General features: G+C 45.8%; 1 protein-coding gene across 16 annotated transcripts in view; it reads left to right on the top strand.

Moving 5' to 3' along the window:
- LOC119179536 (uncharacterized) overlaps positions 1–17,422 on the top strand; it is a 125,086-nt gene that overhangs the window by 60,930 nt on the left and 46,734 nt on the right. For 13 of the 16 annotated variants that reach the window (XM_075868651.1, XM_037430640.2, XM_037430638.2 and 10 more), the window contains 5 exons: positions 4,180–4,275; positions 6,268–6,372; positions 7,817–7,973; positions 10,119–10,216; positions 16,983–17,274. In XM_075868651.1, coding sequence (XP_075724766.1) covers positions 4,180–4,275; positions 6,268–6,372; positions 7,817–7,973; positions 10,119–10,216; positions 16,983–17,274 — 748 coding nt within the window. The remainder of the gene's footprint in view (positions 1–4,179; positions 4,276–6,267; positions 6,373–7,816; positions 7,974–10,118; positions 10,217–16,982; positions 17,275–17,422) is intronic. The other 3 variants (XM_075868644.1, XM_075868643.1, XM_075868650.1) reach the window with 3 other exon arrangements.

Raw genomic sequence — 17,422 nt, 5'->3', positions numbered from 1 at the left:
TCCGATAACGATGAGCGCGCCATGCTCAAATCAGCCAATGACTGTGACCAGAGCCGTATTATCTTTCTTGGCTGTGACAAGTGATTTTTGAGCTTGTAGTGATGTTACGGCTGATGTTACTTCTGCACAATCCACAGAAAATCATATCAGCAGCCTGGATGGTGTCGCTTTACCACTGCATGTCGCTCTGCATATAGGTGGTTAAAAATGCCTTTGAATGCTCTGTCGCAGTAATCTGCAGTGATTTGTAGCTTTGAAGTGTTGTAACAAGTTGCACAGTTTATGCAGGGACCTCAAATATGTCTGTAAATGATTCTTAGGACTTGCTCTACCAGCGCGATGTGTTTGTACGAAAGCGTCAAAACCACATCAAGGTCCGTTTAACAAGCTCAGTGATGCTACCGCTGCAACCATTGTGCCGAACTGGCTCCGAGTGCTCCAGCTGCTACATTTTCTCGAAATTTGGCTAGTCTGCGCCTGACCTGCACCCAGGGATGTGCAGTGACTTTCAGAAATGAAACTACTTCAGGTTCCCTAGTTGAAAGTAACATCATGGTGCATCTGCATAAGACACAATCACAACCAAGCCAAGCCGAATTGTGCAAAATGTCACTGTTGTGATGTGGTTGCAATCTTGCAAAATCATCTGAAAATTTTGCCGTTAAGGGGAGATGCGGGTCGAAAAAGTGAGATTTTTTTCGAAAAAGTCTATCGTGTTTTGTTGTGTATTGTGTTCCTCCAAGCGCTCTCTTCATTGAATTAATAATCAAAGCTGAGAATTTACTAGAAGTTATCTAAAAATACAATTAAAACACTCGTGTATAGGCCCATAAAAGTACGAAATTTCCCGATTTTCGTGCACGCGGCACTTCGCCCTGCGGCATCGCCAGCTCTTCAAATTTCGCGGGCATGTAGACCTAGCCATCTTTTCCCAGAGCTCACTTCGTGTCATTCTTGTTGAAAATACAACAAACGAACGTTTCCACACTGCATTCTAGCATGGCGAGTGGGCCTTTGAGTTTACGCGATATGATCGGAGCCCTGTCATTGGCTGAGAGCATTCCGGCGTGTAGCTGGACGAGAGTGCTCTTTCTTCATTTTCCTGCTATTGCCGAGACATTGACGAACACAATCGCCGAGTTAATTTTTCCCTGTTATGAATGCCGGCCAGAAACATGACTTTCGTTCACGGAAGTTCATGACGAGGTGCCAGTACAAAAGAATACTTTCCAAACGCAAGCGGTGAGCTCCTGCGACGATAGATTCGTCTGCTGCTAGGCCTAGCCATGGCAGCAGTGGTGCGCCTGATTTGGATTGCTCGAACTTCATTCCTAGCGTCGATGACTTCGTGAGTGCTTCAGAGTGAAAGATAAAGATGTTTGATGAGGAAAGAAACCGTCAGGACGAACGTGGAAGTACATTTATTTGCGAGACCCATGCAATGCAGAACCTCGTCAGTGGCGCAGTATGCACTGACTGCGGGCGGTGCGAGCTTTCTGCATTTTAAACCTTGTTATAACAAAGTATAATTGACCAACAAACGGATATAACGAACTAAATTAGTCTATCAAATAGTCTATAAAAAAACGACCATAGTGTGTTAAGTATATCGTTTTCTACGGAGTTTGACAATCGTTCGGTGCGGCTCTTTCAAAACTACCATGCCGACATTAAAGCCACGCCAGGCGCGGCCCAGAGAGCCGTCCTCACACAGCCAGCAGAGAGGATTGAGGAAGCGCTCAGCGGGTCACATGACCGAGAAGCGGCGCCGTGGTGCAATGGGATTTCCCTCTCCGCGCCTTAAAGACAACGGCAAAGACTGCGTATCTATTGGCACTGCGCCGTGCTCTTAACCGGGCTGCAGAAATTAGGTGCCTTCTTTCTCTTTTAACCGCTACCACCACCACCACCCTCGGCATCGAGAAAGGAGGCCTCTTCGCAACAGCTTTTTTTTTTCCTCTCTCCCCGCACACGGCCTTGAAAGGAGAAGGGTCTCTACGTGCAGAGACAGGAAAGGGAGAAGCGTGGCACAGGTGCGTTGCAGATCGGCATTGGAGAGAGAACGAACAATCCGCCGCAGTATTTTCTTTCCTTCTTTTCCTTCATCACGCGCAGCGTTGAGAGGTGCCACCGCGGGATTGGGCATGGTGCTGAGAGCATTTAGCATTTTTGGAGCGCGGTATGTTCGAATTAACCGCCGCAAGTGCTTGCGCGTTCAAATTACAGGGCGTTTTCGCCCATTGGAATACACGTAGCTTTGACGGCACCACAGCATGGGTTTGAATTAAGTGTATTCAAATTAAGGAGATTCGACTGTGTTTATTTTCCGTCGCACGCGTAGTTGTGTAGCGGTACATCGGGCCGCGAGGCGGTTTCCTTCTTTGCTTGCTTATAGGTGTGTGCCCATCTGAGCATACATTGCCACAAACTGTTATGATCTACATAAAGAAATAATGGATATAACAAAATAATTGTGGCTCCCCTTCAACTTCATTATAACGAGGTTTGAGTGTACAAGTATGATAGCTGATGCCCCGCCGTGGTGGTCTAGTGGCTAAGGTACTCTGCTGCTGACCCGCAGGTCGCGGGTTCGAATTCCGGCTGCGGCGGCTGCATTTCCGATGGAGGCGGAAATGTTGTAGGCCCGTGTGCTCAGATTTGGGTGGACGTTAAAGAAACCCAGGTGGTCAAAATTTCCGGAGCCCTCCACTACGGCGTCTCTCATAATCATATGGTGGTTTTGGGACGTTAAACCCCACATAAAAAAAAAAAAAAGAAGAAGTATGATAGCTGATGTCTAAAAAGTTCCTGGCAGCCATGAAGGGTGCTGTATAGTGCTTCTGCGGCACTGAGAAATAAATAAAGAAAAATGTACGCTAGTTTTCTTTTTCTGCCTCCCTCACTCACGCCTCGCTTACATATCTTCCAAAATTCAAGGTCGCCATGTTGGCCAGCTCACATTACCAATCGAAGCATATGTCAAATTATTTGATAGGTGCTGCAAATGCTGTGGTCTTGGTCGTTGTTTGCTTTGTTGTGTGGTTCAGTGCATTGCTGTTACCGAAGTAGCAGTGCTCTTGTGCACTGTAAATGAGCTGGCTGATGCTGAATGGTCTGCAGGTATCTTTTGTTTCTTTTTGAAATGCAAGCCTTCTCGTTATACTGCCAAATTTTGAGATTTCATGAAAAAAAAATTGGTGGTTTTTATCTTTTTTTTTTCATAGCCTACTCTGAATTTAGGTTTTCATACTTCAAAAGACTCAGCTCTTAGTTTAGTATGTGGCAACCCTGTTCCTGTCATTTAAATTAGGGCTATGTTTTCAGTTAAAGGGCATTGAACCAGTTTTTCTTGCCTTGATTTGAGACTGAGCGAAGCCTTAAAATATTACCACCTTTGGTGCTACAGAATTCGCCCCAAAATGCTTCTGCCTATTCCCATTATATTGGTAACAAAATGAGGGGAGGGACGTGCAGTTGAGCCTAGTGTACAATTGAGCAAAAGTGGCTGGATGAAGTTTGCCAACGGAATATTATTTTCAGTAAAGCTTGTCCTACAGTTCGCATAGGCTTATGGTGGTCAAGTAAATGCACATGCTTGTTCGTTTCATCCAGAGCGCTATTAAGTTGCTACAATGAGTGTCCCGCATCCAGAGAACATTGGGCCAAAAGGGGGGGGGGGGATTAGGGAGTGTTTTTGAAGAGTGGTTTTCTTCATAGCGATTCCTATAATTAGCTAGAGCACTGCGATCGTTCAGAGACCGCTGGAATGATGGGTAGTACAGGGATTTGCCTAGTCGTCGTACTTGCGAGCCTCCAATTCCACTTGTGGCTTCATTTATTGCTGTGTTTCGGTTTTCTTTTGAATGAAAAAGAAACTGACTGCTTTGAACTTTGTGACGCGATTGAAATGGTTATTCTAAAATATTAAGAGAGCGAAGTTCAACTGCTGAACACATGCTGATTGTTGTTTCGTGACAAAGCAACTTCAAGTCACGCGAAGCCAACCGAATCCGAAAGTATGAAAACTAAACAAGTCCGTGTACTACTCATCCCAAATCCGTGTATGCCCATAGAGGCTAGCGCCAGAGTTCCCTCTAGTGTATTATTAGGAAGCTGTACGGTTTTCTCCAGACATTGTATCACGTGCCATCTCCCTCCCCTCCACCTTATTTTATGCAGCAGCTGGGCTTGAAACCGAACCAGCACATGAAGGTGCTGAGCGTTTCAACACCAAGTGGTGGCAGCGCAGCTGTGGTTACACGCATGCCTCCTCAGGTAAAAGCATTTTACTGCCTTACAGATTTCTTTAGCTGCTACTATTCAGCAGTTTACGGAGGGGGGCTTGTGCATTCTTCAGTAGTAAGGAAAGTTGAGCTAGTCGGTACGAACGCATTGTGGTGCCTGCGTCCTTGTGTGTTGTTTGCTTTCATCTCTTGCTGTGCAGTCTCGTTTTCCTGCTTGGTTTTCTTGTCACACTTGCATTTCTTACAGTTCACATTGTCGCAGATTTCGGGGGCGTGTACCCTGTTGAAATTTTTGCTACAATGCACAACGGTTGGCACGAGCTGCCATAAGCCTTTTCCGGACGTTGTCATGGACGTGGCGGGTATTCATCGTCGGACACTCGGTTGTGTTGTGTCTGACACTGTTGCTGCTGATGATCCTGTTGAAATTATCACTTCAATGTGCAACGGCCGGCCATGTTGCTGTAAGCTTTTTTCTAGGTCATTATCGCTGACGTGACAAGTCGTCGTATTTGGTTACGCCTAAGTATGAGCTCGGCCTCTGTTCAACATAATGACGTAAATACCCGGGAATCGCTGCTGGCCGACAATCAAAGGGGGACTTGTGCTGGTGTTTCCCAAACTCTCTAATGGGCTACAGCACTTCCAAGGAGCCACGCCTAGGCGTCGTTCCGGTCACCGGCCACATCACAAAGTGCCAGTGTCATGGCCTCCAAGCTGAATACCTGTTGACCCATGACAGTACAAAGTTGCCAGTAGACCTTCTTCCGCCGTAGCCACGTGAACAGTGCTAGCTCGTGAAACTGCAACCTTGTGCCACGCGCGTCGAGCCATGTGTCATTCCATGCACGCGCTCGTGCCTGTTCTGAGTGCTTCTCTCTCTCCTTCGTCGTCATGGTCTATACACAATCTCCTTACTCATGACACATAGATAAAAGAGAGAGAGAAGAGGTAGGCCAGGAGGTTAACCAGATATTGGCATCCAGTTTGCTACCCAGCACTGGGGATGGGGAAAAAGGGGCAAGAAGGATAGCGTAGAGAGAGAGAAGAAAGAAAAAAATGCACGTGCACACAGGAGAAAACAAAAACGCACAAGGAAAGGGCGTTCTGGCTACAACCGTTCAGAAAAAGGTCGATCGCAAAAAGGGCAGCAGCACTTGCTTCTCCTGTGAGGTTGTATCTCGACAATAATATCAAATTTTTTCCTCCAACAGAGGTTGATTATGTAATTTGTTGAGCTCGTTGCTCACGACACCTGATTTTTCATAGTTGCGGGCCGGTGCTGAAATGGGAGAGACGGCCTGAAGCAGAAAGCGAAGTTGGCTGATGTTTTAGGCTGGTTTGCACTGTCGTTACTTTCAGAGTCAATGTCTTACGAAAGGGCGTCATTCTCAGAATTGATGGGGCTTCCTATATCGATAAAATCTGTTGCAAACATACTTAAGTGCCAACATCTGTGATCTTTTGAAGTGCACATGTGCGCCACATTCTGTGGTGGCTATTTTCTATTCCCACTTAGACTATCATGCAACTTTGGAGGGTGCTCAAAAATCGAGGCTACACGGGGGGGGGGGGGAATGAACCGCATGAAAAAAAAAAAAACTGCAGTTCTTGTGCATTACAGATTGTGCAGTGTGCGCCATGCGAAATGCCTTGAAAGGGAAATTTCAAACCATTGATAGACTATCAATGCCGTGCAAGTGTGGTATGGAATGCTGAATTGAATCGCTACCTAAAATGAACAACTTCCTCTCATGTGATTGCTTTTTTGTTTCAATTCTGCACACTGCTTCATGTTTCAATAATTGGAACTCCTGCTTGACAGAACATATTTTTCCTGGTCCCTTCAGAGTCTACTCTGTTACAATTGATTCGAAGTGTTCATTGTACTGGGCGAACATTGAAATAATAAGGAAGCATTTAGTCAAGCCTTTGTATAGATCAAACAAATGGTTTGCATCTTGAGTGTAGTACTCGTTTTACGAGTCCTATATGTTTGGGTCTTCTCTGTTCATCTTTGCAGTTGCAGAGTGCTCCTACCTTATCGACCTCTGTGTCGTCTCCCGTGCCAGTGCCGATGCAGCTGATTGCCAACACTGCCAACATTACTGCTTCTCAGTCGCCTGCTGTAAGTGGTGTTCAGGCTTAGTCACGGCGTGCGTGGCCATGATGTGCTTGGCCACGGTGCCTAATCCTTGATCAAGCTCGATAGCAAGTACAAAGAGCCATCTCGTGTCAGTCTTCGTCGCGTAGTTTGAAGGGCCAATAAGCGGAACCATCGCTGAGATGCGCATCTGCGATGTTCGCAACAAGCGTGGTGCACTATTGTAATCTGATCTTCGAAGTTCCCTTTGTGGGTTGCAAACTGAAGCGTAATTATACTTAACGAGCCGTGTACACAGGACGATTGCTAGCGCGTCTCTAAGTATTGTAGTCAGCCGTGACCTCGATACGCGCAAGCAGCAGGCAGCGTTCTCCCAGAGTAGGGATCGAACAAATGGCAATGGGTGCTGCTGGATCAACAAGGTGGACGTGGCCAATCTGAGGCCTCTTAACAAACATTAAACATTTGCTTTTTGTGTGCTTGTATCTGAATGGAGGAGCTAAAAGAGGAAATTTGAAGACTGCGAAATACACTTTCTGATGAGCCCAAATGGCAGTGCCTGATTATGCCATTGCAAAGCTGTGTTTTTTTTTTAGTTTTTAGAATACAAGTTAGAAAATGAATTCATTACAACTTTCTGTAATTATAATTCAAAGATTTGGAAAAATAATAAGAAATATTTTTAAATTGGTATTCGATTGGATTCGCACTTCAACTTTATCATTTGAATTTGCTTCACATCCAAAATCCCGTGATTCGCATTACTCTAGTTTTTACTTAGGAGTACTGACACGATTTGAAAACGTCGTGAAAGGGTTGTTTTTCGTTTCCTTGGTATGCAGTACCAACACTCTTTGCACATCATAGTCAGGCAACCCGTATAAAATATTTTATATTGATTTCAATGTTTTTGGCACTGAACATCTGCAAGCCAGCCCCATTGCCATGAATGTTTCCCTTGCGAGTGAAGGCAGGTCTTGGACTTGCGAGCTCTGCGCCCTACACGCAGCTGAAATCGCAGAATTCAGTGTCAGGCGTCACTGGATGACAATTAACTCCTCATTGTTTACGTGCATCACAAGCAGTTGACAGATTTGCCGCCAGTACGTCGCCAGCTGCTGTCGTGCCCTCACGTCGCACTGCTTTGACACGTCACGAAAAAGCCAGCCCACAATCTCGAAACAGGAAGTGTCTTTTTAAGGTAGTGGAAATAAAAATATATTCCATGTGTTCCCGAGCACCACAGTACTTGTTTGAGGTTTCTCAACACCAGTACCGTTCTTTCGAGCAACAAGCCAAACAAAGATCTTTAAAATTAATGTCAGTATTCCTTTAAAAAACACAAAAAAAGGGGGAACATGTTCACCAGTGAGGCAATATTGGAAAAATAGTTGCCTGCTTCGTGTCTTCTTATTTATGTGCTGCATAGTTTAAATGTCCAGCTACTGCTACTGGGGTTGTGTTACAGATGAAAGTCTCAACAACTGTCTCTTCCTCTGGCACACCTGTACGAGCGGTTGTGGTGTCATCCCCTAGCAGTAGCACCCCGTCTGCACCAGGTGTGAAGATCATTGACCTCACTCAGGAAGAAGAAGCAGCAAATGCTCAGGCTAAGGCCTTTTCAGGTAGGTGTTATTGTTCAGTATAGTTTACGTGGCACTCATACAATATTAGTTAATATATCTGCACAATTGTGCATCATTACGAAAGCGAGTTGTCCCCAAACGTTACACTGACAATAAAAACAAATAAGTGCGCAAGTTATTCTTCAAGCTATTCTTCATGAACTTTGATGTTTCATGCGTGCTGGCTTTTAAAGGGGCCCTGCAACACTTTTTGAGCATGGCAAAAAACGCTGCTGAGAACACGCGAGCCAAATATTATAGCGCAGCATGCAGCCTGCAATTCACAATAAATTATCAGTTGGCCAAAGATTGCTTTCTCTTCTTTCGGCAAGTGATGGAGGAAGCTCAAAAATCATTCATAGAAGTTCTTTATCAGCCATTGGCTGTTAAACATGGCGCGCTCGGTCATTACAGGGATCACCGCGGAAAACCCAGACTTGTTAACACGTACACGTGCGATCACACTGAAAAAGTCTTGTATTTGAAGAAAGAAAAAAAAAAAGTCGCAAGGCATGCGTGAGGTATTTTCTTTGATCATGCCACGCCTCCCTGTTTAGCTTCCAGTGCTTTCGTCGGGACAAGAGAAAAGCTAGTGCAATTGTGACGTGCTACAAATCTTTCCTACTCTGCTCATACTGGACGGATTCTTGAAATTTTGTGGCATTAAATTTGTGTGACAATAAGCTCTTTTAGTAAATACATTTTATGGTTACTTAGAAAAGTGTTTCAGGGTCCCTTGAAGAGCTTTTTTTGGCATCAAAAGCATCAACTTCAGGCATGACCGTGACAATTGTTAGTGCAGTGCAATACCAGCAGCAGAGCCACCATCTGCTAGCGCCGCCTACTGCAGCAAGCGAAAGAGTGACATGGGGGAGCTTTGGATTCTTTCAGTTTGGTGTGTTCACTGTTGAGCTTGGGGCCACTTTTTTCAGACCACATGTCACAAACTCACGGTGACAATGTACGTAACTGCATAAACAACCATGCCTACTTTGGAGAGAGGGAGTGAGAAAGGCAAAGTAAATACAGGGACGTTAACCAGGTTGCGCTTCGTTTGATACCCCACATGAGGAAGGGGGGAGAGAGAATAGAGGAAGGATTGAGGAAAGAGAAAACAAGTATAATACACGCACACATATCATCACTTATTGGATGCCAAGCAGCTTAGGGTCGAGCTCAATCAGGCTGCACATGCTCGTCCGCTCCTCCTCTTTATCTTTTCCTACGCTCCCCTTCTCTCGTCTTGCAAGGCCGACGCAGGCAACGAATTTCTTGAGTGACTTCCCGCGCTGCTTAGCCGTTCGCTGGCACGGGATTAAGCGCTGCATCTTGACCTGCAAGGTAGTGTCGGTAGGAGATTTCTTCTGTGTGTTTGATCAATAAAAATTCGCAGCGTGTGCATTAACTAAAAGGGGACTGCAGGTCTCTGTGTTCAGTCTGCGTCTTCTATCTCTCATTGCCCATTAGCAGTGATTGGCATGTTCCAGTAAGAAACGCCGGTTCATTACTACATGCCTTGCGCCTCCCCAGGTTCCTCTCCAGCGCAAAGCCGCGATGAGCGTCAACGTCGATGTCAGTGTAAGCGTTAGCACCCGCTGCTTTGCATCAACACATCGTTCCTTTTAGCGGCTAATCGTGTAATTTTTTGCGCACACCCAAACTGTCACAACTAAAAAATATTTTAAATTGGCTCGCATGCTTTTGTTTACTAGGAGGCTGAAATCGGATGTTTAAAAAAGCTTACAAGGATTGGCTCCAATGTACTTCCATGAACGTACTTCCATGAACTCCAGGTGGTAGAAATTTCTGGAGTTCTCCACTACTACGCCTCTCATAATCATATGGTGGTTTTGAGACGTTAAACCCCCCAATTATTATTTGGACAAAACTATTCTTCACTTACTTCATTATAACCGATAATTCGTTCTACCTGGGTTCGTGATATATCTGTCTGAGTGTAGATTATGAAAAGTGCTTGTTTTTGTTTGTGTAAAGGATGGGCTTCCATGTCAAAAGAAATGCTGTTGTATTCGTCTGAAATCTGAAGGTGTTGTTTGAAGTCCTTGAGAGTTCTTTCTAAGGGCTTTGAAAGTCCCTTCGATGCTTTTTGTGTGCAGTTCCTATGAATAGTCTTTCCACTTTCAGCAGGTGGTGGCTTCTCTACGGGCACTGCATTGCAGAAGGGCGCCGTCTCCTCGGCGTCCATTCCTGTGCTGAGCGCAGCACCAACTTCATTTGTGCAGGTAAGTGTTGGTAACTGACTTCTTCATATCGCGAAAGCTGTTATGAAATCACAACAAAGGTCGTGTGCGCCATAGCTGTGCTCTTCCGCCGGCGTCCATAGCCACTATTGTGCCAAATAAGAAGAAAAAAAGCTAAGTAAATACAAAACACCAAGGACACAGTGGGGTTTGAACCCGGGTCCCCTGCGTGTCAGCCCAGTATTCTACCACAGAGATGTGCCGGTGCTTGAAACTGCGTTGCTAACTGGCCTTAGGCAGGCTTCATGTCGGGAAAGGAATTGCGGTAATATGAGTAGTAAAGCATTTTGGAACAGCAAAGGAGCTACGAGGCATTACACAATACAAATTGGGTAACGAGTGGGCCGTGGAATGCTCCAACACATTATGAAAGCTTCTGGTATAGTTCATCATCGTCATCAGCCACGGCAAGAGAAAATTGCACAAAATTCTTCGCAAATATGTAGCGGGTACCGCACTTCTCCCTCCAAATAATGACAAAGGATGATATAGTGAATGCCTCCTTACTAGGCAAAAACTATGATTAATAGTGTTGTGGTTACTCTGCAAGTGTGCTTGTGGTAGTTACCCAAAGCGTGTTTACAAAAAAAGGCTCTGAAAGGTTGCTCTTCAAGCTTTCGGTGTGTCTGTGCTGCGCATTCTGCACAGGCTTGGCGGTTTACTTTTTCAAGGCTCACTTTCACGTAGATGATTGGGCTTCAAAAGGTAGGCAGGAATAACTTGTAGATTTGGGATGTCCGTGTTCTTTTTTTTTTCCTCGTACCAACAACTTTTGGGATAGCTTGCCAGTGTCCTGTCTAATGACTGTACCCCCTTCTTACATTGCACACTCGTTAACGATACTAGTCAGTTTATCGTTCATTGCTGTCGCATAAACCACAAAATAATGAATGTAACTACCGCCTTCCTTACCGACATCTGGTTTCTTGAGGCCCCACAGACTGTTGGGTTCATTGTTCTGTGCATGGGCTAGGTAGCGATAGGGGATTGGATGAAAAAAAGAGGCAGATCATGGTTTTGAAGAACCGAATATGAGGTAACCCCATGAGTTCTGTAGTTATGTGACTCATAAAACGTTCCTTTATTTTGCATGCCCCAAAATAACCAGTAGCATCAATTATCCTAACTAAAACTCTCTAATATTAGTCCGATATTGTAGCAATGGGGAAATAGCAAATTCAATGTTCGATGTGAATAGTGATTTGGTCAAATAATTTGGAATAAAAGAGTTTCAATAGAATGTGTCACGTATTACCATATTTATTCGACTATAACAGGACTTTTTCTCCAGGTTTGGTGACCTACAGTCAACCCTCATGTTACAGCAGAACACCGAAATAACTATTATTCTTCGTGGACATAATGAAAAATCACCACTCAAGTTACCATGGTCGTCAGGCTACAATGGAGCAAATATGGTACAGTTAAACCTGGACATAACGAAATTCACAAATTCATGGAAAAATTTGTTATAAAGAGGATTTTGTTATATGCAGGTTTGGTACGAAAATTTTGAAAAATAATTGCACTAATTAAGCAGAAGAAGAAGTTAAGACAGAGTTATCCCAGAGAACTTATTTAGTGGTAAAAACCTGCGGTACTATTGTGATATTATTATATGGACACTCTCGGCGGGTTTTCGCCATCGCCGCCAAGTTCCGTAACAAGTCCTGACAACGAGCCCCCGGGCACCGTCACTTATACGAGCGGGTAAAAGCGCGCAAGCGCTGCTGAGGCAGAGATCAAATGAGCCGGTCCATCTCTATCGCCTGGAGGGCGCGTACGATAAGATTCCATCCCCCGCGTGTTAGAACTGCCGTCGAATGCTCAAACAGAACCACTCGTTTTGAACTAGCAGGAAAAAACGAGGGGGGGGGGGGGGGGGGTCTTCATTCGAGTAGCAACAATGAGCCTCAATTTCAAGGGTGCGGTCGCGGCACGCAAGCTATATGGAGTGGCCGTATTTTCTTACACCAGCATTTTGTAGTTTCGCGATATCGAAACTTAAAGAGTTGGCTGCCAGCCGTAATTCATACAACATTACAATTTGCTGCTATGGCATCTATTGCATTGCATTCAAAGCGCCGTCGTGTTGTTGCCAGAGCTAATCGGCTAATCGCAAAGGCTATGGTCCCGCGAACTCGTGGAGCGGCGCTTGATGGAAGCGCATGACGTGTCGACGTCCAAAAATTTGTTATTGTCACCGTAGTGTCCGAGAGTTTCCTTCAATGCCTAATGTAACGTCATCTAGGAAGTGACGACCTGGCTGTAAAAGAAGAGAGAGCTGAACGTCGTCGGGAGCCACATCATGCACACTCAGTGAAACCACGCAAGCGCGTACTCACTGCGTCGAAAAGGACGAGCGAACGACACCGATACTGTGGAAAACTATTTGGTAAAGCGCCCTCCACATGCAGCGCGGCCCCACATATGTGACGCTCACTAAGAGCGTGGCACTGCCAAAGCAAAAGTAGTTTTCCTTTTTTGGTTTCGGGTTGAAGGAAGGAGAGGTAAGGGCACATCCGCGCATGCGCCCATGGCAGCAAGAACGGGGGCAACACCGGCTCATGAAGCACAGGCCCGCCTGCCCACATCGAGCACTCGCTCTCCAGTGGAAGTCGCGGGGGCACGAGCGCACCACCGCCGCTTTGTGCTTTGTCTGGGGTTAAATTCCTGATTGTCCGTGGCGAAAATTGGTTATATAAAAGATCTTTCGCGCCGTCACTTTGTTAAATAGTGGTCGCAAATGCATGTGCTTCTATGGGGTAACAGCGGGGCATAGAATAACTTCATTATATCAAATTCGTTATGAGGAGGTTCATTATAAGCAGGTTTAACTGTACCGTAAAAACCCGCATATAGCTCGGACCCGCATATAGTCCGGGGTGTAATTCGGGGATAGCAAACGTGAGAAAAAAAGTTTTCACCCGAATATAGTCCGAGGAAAATGGAAAAAATGCATTTATTGACATTTCATTCATCCTCGTCGTCGGACGCACTCTCTTCCGAAGCTCCCTTGTCGGAAATGTTCTCCCACAGCACATCATCCTCAGTGCCATCAAGCGCGTTGGAGATGGAGCACTTTTTGAAGGCGCGGCAAACGAGCGCCTCTGGAATGCAGGCCCAAGCCTCGACTATCCACGAGCAGAGCATCGCTGGCGAGGCCCGTTTCAGCCGTCCGGCAGGGGTCACTTCTGGTTCTCCGGACCTCATCCACTCCACGTACAGGCGCTTGACATGGTCCTTAAATGGCTTATTAAGGCACACATCAAGCGGCTGCAGCTGTGATGTCATCCCTCCCGGGATGACGACGAGCTCGGTGCGGGAGTCGCGCAGCAGTCGCTTTACGGAGTCGGCCAGGTGACACCGAAACGCGTCGAGCACAAGCATCGAAGGGAGCCCCAGCAGTGCTCCGGGCCGTCGACACCACACGGACTTTATCCAGTCAAGGACTAACGATTCGTCCATCCACCCCTTGTCCTGGCAGCGGACGACGACATTTTTCGGGAACTTCTCCCCCTTCGGCAGCGTCTTTCGTTTGAACACCACGTAGGGTGGCAGCTTGCGACCGTCAGCCGTGCAGGATAACATTACAGTCACCCGCGTTTTTTCGTTTCCAGTCGACCGCACGATAACTTGCCTGGAGCCTTTTTGATGCACCGTCAGCGCCGAGGGCATATCCAGGTAGACCGGCGTCTGATCCGCGTTGCCGATCTGGCCCAGCTGAAAGGGGACTGCCTTTCGCAACACAATTATGTACCTTTGAAAAGCCACGAGGTGCTCTTCGTAGCTCTCTGGTAGCTTCTGGGAGATCGACGTACGCCGACGTAGGGAGAACCCAGCGCGGCGCATGAAGCGAGACACCCAATGCTTGCTCGCTTTGAAATCCTCCGGCTGAATGCCTTTGTCTCGAGCGATCTCCCTTGCCTTCGCTTGTAGCAGCTCGATGTTGACAGCGAGATGTGCAGCTCGCTGCTCCCGCACAAAGTCTGTGAGTTCTCGTTCCACGTCAGGAAATGCTCCATTTTTTGGTCCGCGGAAACTTTTTCGCTGGCCGCTGCATGCAAAGAGGGCTTCCTTCTGCTTCCGCCAACCGCGAATGCTCCGCTCGTTGACTCCGAACTGCCGCTCCGCGGCACAGTTGCCGATGGTTTCGGCAGCAGCGATAACTTTTCTTTTAAAAGCAGCAGAGTACTGCCTGCGCGGTCCTGACATGGCGTAAAATCACAGGAGCAAAATCGAGGCCGTCATTATGGGCACCAAGTTGAAGCAAAGGCCACTGACCAACTGACCAGTTAAGACTAACGCCGCTAACACTACCTAGCGCAGAAGCGCGCAGACAGCTGATGATGATGATAGCACCGCGCTATGCCGAAACCGAAACTGAATTTGGGCCGAAAATTCTTGGGACCCGCATATAGTACGGGGCCGAAATTTCGCACCCTAAAATCTAGAAAAAAACCCCGGGCTATACGCGGGTTTTTACGGTATATAGAAAAATGAATGCGCTTGTCATGGCCCAACTAAGTTGCACAGTACAGTTCAAGCCTTCATAAGAGGCATGCACTGGGGACCAATTCTTGCAGTGATGGAAGTGCTGCTCCAATTGCTCCAAACAGCTCCAAAAGAGAAATGATGCTCAATGCTGCTCCAAACTGTGATTTTCGCCAGTAACTGCTCCAAACCTGCTCCGAAGCAGCACTGAGAGAAAGAGAATGATGAACTTTTGCTGTTTAACTAGCTCATAAGTCCTAAAGAAACTCATAAGAATCTGTATGCTATCATCCCAGTATGCTCCTAGTGTACAGCATTATTGGCTCTGATTTCATTTGTGCAACAAGAACTGGCATATTACGCATGTAGCTCATTTGGCAGTTTCTTTTTTCCAGCTAGACTTGTAGGCTTGTGTGGGGAAATGCGTAGGGAAATCGCATACCGATTATCTACTGCTTATTTGGCAACAGTTATGTGGGACTGTGTTTTCTTCTAAAACGTGATGCTCAGCTTTAGCAGTCTAATTTTATTTCTGCTACAAATACTAACATTTTAATTATATAGCTCATTTTGCAGCACATTTTTGACTGCCAGCGATATTTATCATTGTTCGCTTCTTGAAATATACATCTATTGTTGTCTGTGAAATATATTTTATAATGAATAATAATATTTACAAGATGCTTCGACAATGCTTTGAACTGCCATTAACGAACATTTTTTCTGCTTCAAAAACACTTATGGCTGCTCAAAAACTGTACTTTTCCTGCTCCAAAGTATGCTCCGAAAATAAAAAGTGACTTCCATCACTGTTCTTGTCTTTTATATTAGATGCCTCTTATAAGCAGGGTACCACGTATGAATTTTCTTATCAACACCTATTTCAGTCTTGGCAGATTAGTGTCTCTTATTAAGGGGTTCGGCAGCATCTTTATGAATTGGAACTAGGCATGTGTAAACATTGCTTTTCCTTCTAAAGTGGAAGCAACTTCTAATACCGTATTTACTTGCGTAATTATCGCGCTCGCATAATTCTCACACCCCCAACATCGCCCGACAAAATTTTGATTTTTTTTCCTCGAGTAATTATTGCACTCCCGAAAATTGGCGCTATAATGTCGTCTTCTCGTTCCAGCCACTGATGATAATAGCGAGCGCCATCTGGCGCCATCTCCTAAGCATAGAGCATACTATTATTGCACCGAAATTCAATCCAAGCCAAAGTGGCAAGTGCGCGTTGTGGCGTGATTCCGGTAGGCCTTCGTAGTAGACGAGTTTTGTGTTCGCTACTGGTGACGGCAGCTGAAAGCCATAAGACATGTTGGGCCTTCCGTGTGCCTAAGACTGGGATTGAATTTCTTCAGAGGGTAACTGCGGACGATTCTGTTAAATGGCCATCAGCCCAATACTGACGTCCTTCGCTTACCTTTTGCGGACTCCTGTTCAGCGGCGAACGCTACCGCTACACCCGCAAGCTTTGCATACGGTATTGTAATTCTCAACTATTTGATTGTGCCTTTTGTGTCTCAAATAAATCTTGTCTTGCGTTGAACCTCTGCTTTTATTGTTCTGGCGTGAAAATCCGGACCTGCGGCCACTTCGTTTTCTTTTTCGCTCTGTACGTTTTCGTGGAAAATTTTCCCCGCGTAATTCTCACACCCCCCAATTTTGCATTGGTTTTCGGCGACATAAAAAAGTGCAAGGATTATGCGAGTAAATACGGATTACCGTATTTACTCGCATAATCCTTGCACTTTTTTAGCAAACTTTTAGTAGCAGTAGGGTGCAAGCTATAAGCAGTAAAATACATGAGGTATTAAATTACTGTGCTCATAACAAGTACTATACTATAATTATACTATAAAGTTGCTTTACTCTAACAAGCTTTCAAAATTTAATGAGCAAGTCATTAAAAAGAATGCAATATGTACAAAGAACATCAGGATGGGGCTTTGTTGCAGTGTGGAATTCTTTTGTAGAGGTGGTGGTTTCACAGCATATTACGTACACAGCTGTGGAACCACATTTTCGTGAGCGGTTGCGTGTGGTCTCGAATGTATGTCCATTCGCTCATTCTGAGTATTTAAATATAATATAAATATTTTTCAAATTAAGTTTGAATACTGTGATTCTCTAATGAATCCTTGAAGCGATCAACTATTTGCCCTTGCCTATGATATCACCTTCATTGAGGGAAATGGTGACATGGGAAGAGGCTCATTTATCACTTATTTAAACTTTGCCATCTTTGCAGGTGCAGTCTGCGTCGAGCCCTTCGACAACCCGTGTGAGCATTGCAGGCACGTCAGTGGTGTTGAGCCACATGCCCTCAGGCACGGTGACCCAGGCTGGGGCCAATGCAGTGCGACTCAGCTCGTCATCACTAGTTGGACCGCCCACACGCGTGACATACTTGGTGCCCAACTTGCCTCCCGGCATGGTTGTTGCTCCACGCGAGGCTGGACCACGGCTTGCTACTGGCAGTGGTACCCAGCCCATGCAGACCATTTTGCTGCGCATGGCAACACCAGCGGGGGGTCTCACAAGTGAGTTACACTATGTGCTGTCTCACAGTGAGCGCTGTTATCAGATCACAACGAGGGTCGCTTGCACCGTAGTTGTCCGCGCCCACCGCCAATGTCCGTAACCACTGTCGCGTAAAATAGGAAAAACCTGTGTTAAAAAAAAAAAAAA

This window comes from Rhipicephalus microplus, chromosome 7 (genome assembly GCF_043290135.1).
Source record: "Rhipicephalus microplus isolate Deutch F79 chromosome 7, USDA_Rmic, whole genome shotgun sequence".
Lineage (NCBI taxonomy): Eukaryota > Metazoa > Arthropoda > Arachnida > Ixodida > Ixodidae > Rhipicephalus > Rhipicephalus microplus.
The sequence above is the reverse complement of the archived record's forward strand: the minus strand, read 5'-3'. Positions and strand labels throughout refer to the sequence as shown.